At 51.5% G+C, this 6,523-nt stretch overlaps 1 protein-coding gene across 1 annotated transcript in view; it reads right to left on the bottom strand.

Annotated features, from left to right (window-relative positions):
• Positions 1-871: 871 nt before the first annotated feature.
• The window catches only part of EXOG (exo/endonuclease G), a 29,450-nt gene continuing 23,798 nt past the window's right edge, over positions 872-6,523 (bottom strand). Inside the window, exon 6 of the mRNA XM_036737331.1 lies at positions 872-3,768. Coding sequence (XP_036593226.1) covers positions 3,307-3,768 — 462 coding nt within the window. The 3' untranslated portion in view covers positions 872-3,306. The remainder of the gene's footprint in view (positions 3,769-6,523) is intronic.

Below are 6,523 nucleotides of genomic sequence, written 5' to 3'. Positions count from 1 at the left end.
GGTCATCCAGCCTCAGCCTAAGGGTCCCAGGGCCCCAGTAACTAGGAGAGCACCAGAGCCACCCACCTCTACACCAAGAATATTACTGGGGAAACAGTCATAGATGGAAGAGTCTATCGAATATCCGCCCTCTCCATCCATTCATCTTCATGGAAATGGAAAACTATTTTTAAGGTTGCTCACACTTGTACTTCACCCCTGAATTCAATTCTAAGATTCCACAGGAACATACATGTGCCAAGCCCCACGTGAACATCGTCTTGGCCCCTACAGTAAAGCAAGGAGTTAATTCGCCAAGCACCAGGGGATTCCTTCAGCTCCATCCCTCCACCCATGGCACACTGGTGCCTTGGAAAAAGACTCCGGCTGGAAGGGAAGCTGCTGCCTTCCTTCTTGGCAGAGCTGATGGCGCAGAGGTGCGGGGGGACCTCGGAGCTCTCAGACACAGACAATGGACTCATTACTTTTGCCTGACTGTTTGTCACGGCGGGAGGGGGGGGGAAGTGGGCTAGTAGGTGGCAACATCAATACCTTCTTTTTTAAATGCACCAAACAAAAAAAAATGCCCCCACCCAAAAAAAGGGCAATTTTGTTACTTCCCTGTTACACAATATAGGTGTTTTTAAAAACTGTACATAATAGAAGCTATTTTTATACAATCTTCTTTCCTGTTCTTTATGTATTAAAATTACTGTTGATGTTAAAATCAATAAAATGAAATGTTTTAAAAAAAAGTAAAAAGGAATTACTTAAGACTGAGTTTTTATGTAGATATAAAAATGTTCCCAGGTGGACGCTTCTCATTCTCACCCAATAAATAGCAAATGATTTCAACTGACCATTCCTTGAAGGCCCCACCGTCCCCGTTAGACTGAGGGACACATGACACCGCCCCTCCAGGAGACTGTCCCAAACCCTCCCGGTCATAAATGACCTTTCCAGCCTGACACGTTGTCATCTAACACTTTGTACTTCTTGGGTACTTAAATTTTATTTTGTATGAGACCAGTTTGTCCAACTAGATTGTGTTCCCCAATATGATCCTAAGCTCCATGAGAGTGGGTGATATCTGAAATAAGGGGACTGGACTCAGCCTCCAATTATGATTTCAGGACCACTCTCTAGGCCTAGCACAGCATTCTGTTCATAATACGCATCTAATAAACATTTCCTTAATAGATAATTGAACAGACATGTTTCCCCTCACTGATTCAACAAACATTTACCATTCACACTGGACTCTCTCCCAGGGCAGGGATTTTTATTTCCTCTTTCAAGTCAGGGGGTCTTAGTACATGGGGTTCAGTGGGGTGGGAGATTGCCTCAAAATTATTTCCTAATCCTAGGAAGGGCCTGCCTAGAACACCAGCCTAGAAACAATGCCCAGCTATCCCACAGAGTGAATGACTATCTCTGCTCTGTCCCCCCCAGAGGGGACGCTGGAAATCGGCTGTGTCTGGGGCCAGGGCTGACCAGGATCAGCACAGCCATCTCCCCGGACGACAGTAGCATCTATGCTCTGCTTGTCCCCAAAGAGGGGTGCCACAAGGCAGGCAGGGTGGGGGAAGCGGGCTGATGGGGAAGGATAACAAAGCAGGGGCAAAGAGCAGCCTGGCCAGAGACCAAAGGCTGGCAGGGCTGCAGGGCTGTTCACAAGGAAGGTCTGGGTCTTCCTCCCCTGGATCTAGTGCAGTCTTTTCACCAGAACACAGCAAGGCCCAAGTTTGTCATGATAGCCCCATTCTATCTTAAGACTTCTATGTTTTCAGAAGCCAAGAGAGACACATAAAAACATTATAGAAATTGCTTCCAGAGCCCTGCACGGAAAGACAGCCCCGTGGTCTGATCCATTTAGACAAGTCCCCGTTGCGCCCCAAGGAATCTCACTGTGTATGTTTATAACCCAGAAAAGGGTTTCATGCAAACCCCAAGTCAAGTGTCTAGCTCAAGGGAGGTGGTGGATGCTGCCACTGAGCCCCCCGATGCCTCAAGCTAGAGGGGGCGTCCCTCCCTCTCCTGCCTCCATCCTGTCCTCCAACGCCCCGGAGCATCATGTGGCATCTCCTCAGCACCTCATCACCCCCACCTTGGATTAAAGTCAACTGTGGCACATTCCCCTCGCCCATTAAATGGGAAGCTGCTGAAGGGCAGGGCAACCACTGCTCCCTTCTGTCTCTCCACTACCCAGCACACACTAGGTGTTTTGTAAACATGTAGAATTCACCTGCCTACTTCCCGCTTCCCCCACAGGTGCCGAGTGTCCCTGGGACGTCACCTGCCTCCCTCACAAGGCTGTTCTGGGATTACATTGGAGGGCATCCCTGATCCAAAGCACTCTTGTCAGTGCTAAGGCCTGTATAGACGTGGACTATAATTATCATTAAGCCTGTCATGACCCAGGTTCTGCCCAGCCCACTCCACCTGCCCCAGGCAGACACACCCTGGGGCAATGCCTTTGCTCTCAGCCAGCTTTTAGAACATTTTACACAAACCAGCCAGATTCTAAGGCAGGGCACTGCTGGATGCATATATGCCCAGAGGAGATGGGAAATCCTGTCAGCTCCTGTCTGGAGGCAAAAGAGACTCTGGTAACATAGAGAGCATTTCTAGCTAGTTTAGGAAGGTTTTCTGTCACAGCTCTTTCTAGCAGACTGAGAGGGTAACGGGTTGTGACTGAGTAAATGAAGCCCCCTTTGGCCGACCTAAAAGGAAGGGAGCCAGGTCCTTCAAAGATATGACCCGGAAGGACCCAGGATCACAGGCACCCATGGAAACAGACACAAGACCTTGGGTGAGAGCTCCACAAGAACCACGGACTGGCAGAAACACAATGCAGACCACTTGTCATCTTTCTCTCTCAGTTTTAGGTATCCCAACATCAGAGAGGAGCAGGGAGCCTCTGGGGGTGATTAACAAGGACAGATGTTGCATGCTCCTGAAGAAGAGACACCAGGAACAGGAAGGAGGAGGGCTGCTTGGCCCATGAGCAGGGGGCAAATGCCTACAAAGTATAGGGTGGGGGCTTTGGGGAAGGAGGGCTCAGCCATGGGATTCTAAGGGAGCCTGCCCAGGACATAGGAAATGGGCCTTCTCAAATACATGGGCATGGGGCAGTGCAGAAGTGTTTGGCACACTGAGGAGTCATGGATGGGCATGGCCAGTCTCGTCACACAATCAAAGAGGGCAAGGCAGCCAGCCCACTTCTCAGGTCTCCGGCTTTCAGCTGGGACTGTCCCAGAGGAGGAGGCTGGGGAACCTCTCACAGAATCAGCTGCCCAGCATCCAAGGAAGCCCCTCCCAAAGCCCTCAGCCCGATTTCCTCTTCTGAGCTCCTGACTGCTCCCCAGAGGTGAGCTGGCTCAGCTTCTCTCTGTAGAGGCTCAGGAGGTGCTCGTCAGCCTCCACCCCAGCCTCCTTCAGCTCCGACATGACCTTCTCCAGCCTGTGGGCGGTCCGCGCTCCCTGGATCTTCCTTTTGCTCAGGTACAGCGTGAACTCCCGGAAGTCCAGAAGCCTGCACGTGTCCACCTCACAGAGGTTCCTGGTGTCTTTCACCGTATCCAAACGAGGAAAGAACACGATCCCCGTCATCTTCTCCAGATCATGGATGCTCACCTGGAACTCTGTGAGTTGGGGCCGGAAGCCAATGGCTTCGTTGGGCACCACAAAAGCACCCAACACCAGGGGTTCGGTAGAGGCGAGGCTCCTGCGGGCCAGGATGACCTTATAGAGATGGGAGGGGACAGCCACGTTGTCCTTGCCAATTACCTAAAGACAAAGCAGGGACAGCAGTGTTACTCACTGGGGGTGAGCCGCTCCCAAATTTCCCCTGCAAGGCAGGGTCCTCAGGCCTCAGCTTCTAATATTAAGTACACACCATGAATCCTCCCTGACCACTGGATTCAAATTCAATTGCCAAAGAAAAAAATAATTAGAAATATGGAGTCTCAGACCAAATGAGCAAGTAACAGGAAAATCCTGGTCACCTTTTAAGACCACACAAAGGGCAAGCAAGTGCCCCGTGACCCACTTCTACGGAGTGCAGTATGCGTTGTAACTATGTCCTGGCTCTTTAAAATGGACAGGAAAACTCATCACTTTCTCGAAAGGTCAAGTTCCTGGTGCAGCCATAAGAACAGGGCCTCAGTTCAGCAAATTCACCAGAGAAAAGAACAAATGGAAGATACGCTTTCAAAGAGCCTTTGGAAAAATGGCCAGACGTGCCTCATCCTCATCTCTGGTATCTCCTAATTTTTAAAATTAAGTTAGCGAAATGTAAATGCTGTTTGCTCAGCTTCCCTCACTCTCAGGCCTGCCCTCACACACAGAACTGCAATGTGGAATCAAACCAATCCTTTGGAAAGGCAGCCCCTCACCCCCCCCAAGAAGGGCCGGGGTTACACTAGAAAATCTAACCAAGCTGCCCGTATGGGTTTGCTGCAATAATGCGATAACGTTCATTATAAAGCCCTTTCAAGTTTCCATCCCACTGGCTTAAAAGCCCTATCTGTTTTCTGAAGAAGAAACCAAACATTCATTTCCTTAATGGTTTCCAATGAAATGACATAATCTGGCTAAAATATGTTCCTAGCATTAACTCTTCACTGCCCCCCCTGCCCCCACACACACATATCTGATCAGGGAACAGTTACAGCTACTTCCCATCTCCTCTGACTCGCCACGGAAGACCGCCTCAGATGGGGAGATGGCTAAAAACACAGGCAAGGGCAAGGTTCAGGGTCAACGTGATCCTGCAGGAGGCTGAGAGGCGAGGGAGCACCTGAAATCCTGTGGGAAAGGGGGAGGCTGAGGAGCCACCCACCCACTCCCACAAGGTGGAGCCCAGGCCGGCCAAATTAGAGGCCCCACTCCCCTCTCTGCAGCTCCAGAGGGTCACAGAGCCTTCCTTGGACAACCTGATGAGGCACACAGGGCAGGGATTGTCACTCTCATTTGACAGGTGATGACACCAAGGCCAGGAAGGCTGACTGTCTGGGCAAAGTCCATTCACCCACTACATGTCTGGACTGGGAGCTGAACCCAGGGCTTCTGACCCTAGCCTCAGGCCACAGGAAAGCAAGAGAAGCTATAAATCCCTCCCCAGTCTCTCTCTCGCCTCGAGCCCAAGTTCTTCAGACAACTGAGGCCCTTCTCCCACCGTGACAAATGGGTGGGGGGTCTATAGGCCGCTCTTCTGCACAGGCCCATAGGACAATCCTCAGCCACACAGGGCCATGGAGCATCTGGCTCCCGCGCAGGGCTCTCTCGCCCCAAAACCCCATCCATCCTTCGGGTCACTCTCCTTCCCGACGACTCCAGATCACACTTGCACCTACTCTGGGTAGATGCTGTTGATCCACATCAACGTCTGGTCTTCTGACCCCTTGTGAGGTCACCTGCTATCCATGCCATCCGCTGGGTGTTCAGAGCCAGGAGCCTGCCTGGTCTCTGCCTTTACCATCTCCCGGCACTCGCCTCACACTCTTCAATGGCCTCCTGGCTGCCTCCCTCTCTTGCTCCCCCTCAGCTCTACCTCCAGCTTTCCCAACTAAGATCTCACATTCTCCAGAAAGCCTTCCCTCTGTTCATCACCTCCACTTATCCCGTGCTCGCTCTGCACGTGTCTGTTTGCCTGTTGTCCCCCCCTTAAGACTGTGAGCACTTTGAGGGTGGGGGCTTTTTGCCTTTTGTGACCTGAGCTCTTAAGCACAGTGGCTGGCACACAGTAAGCACTTAATAAATGCTTACTGTCTGATAGTTCTTTGAAATCTACATTCCCTCAGAGCTGCAGAGGGAGATGGGAAAAAAATGCATTCCAGACAACCCAAAACAGGGGCAGCTAGTGACCCCTGCTGGATCCATGTGGAAATCGCCTTCCCTAGCAGGGGAGAGGCCAGGAGCTTTTCATCCTTGTTCTCCTCCCCTATGACAGCACCCCAAACCCTAGGGGTTCTAAATATGAAGTAGTCTGGGGGTAGAGACCATGGGACAGAGCGGGCAGGAACATAGAGTCACAGGTCCACAAGCATTAATGGTTCCCATGGTCCCCATGGCTCAAGCCTGATCCCTGGCATCAACTGTAGGAGGCTGCTTTTCTTCCTGGCACTCTCTCGCCTTCATCCCTCCCCATCTCGGCCCGTGGTCATCGGGCCGCTCTAGCGTGTACCAGAATCTTCTTTACTAGCCTGCTGCAGCCTACCTCTCTAGAATCCAAGGGAGATCCAGGGACAGAAGGTCTAGGCCAGTCCTTCCCAAACACAACCCCTACCCGGGTCATTTTAAGTATGCCCAGGATGGCCCACAATTGCCGTCTGGGTGATCCCCATTCCCCATTTTAATTCTCACCCTTGCTGTGGCGGGCTTTCCCTAAGGTCTAGAAGCCAGGCGTTCTCATTCTCTCTCATCCTGACCCCTCCAGTCCGATCTGGTTTTTTTTCCTCAACAGATTCTACCCAGCGGGTGCTCTGGTAGCATACAAAGGCCTCTGCGTGAAGCCCCCAGAACACCAAAGCATGACTTCTCA

This window comes from Trichosurus vulpecula, chromosome 9 (genome assembly GCF_011100635.1).
Source record: "Trichosurus vulpecula isolate mTriVul1 chromosome 9, mTriVul1.pri, whole genome shotgun sequence".
Classification (NCBI taxonomy): Eukaryota; Metazoa; Chordata; class Mammalia; order Diprotodontia; family Phalangeridae; genus Trichosurus; species Trichosurus vulpecula.
This window is presented reverse-complemented; position numbering and strand designations above follow the sequence as displayed.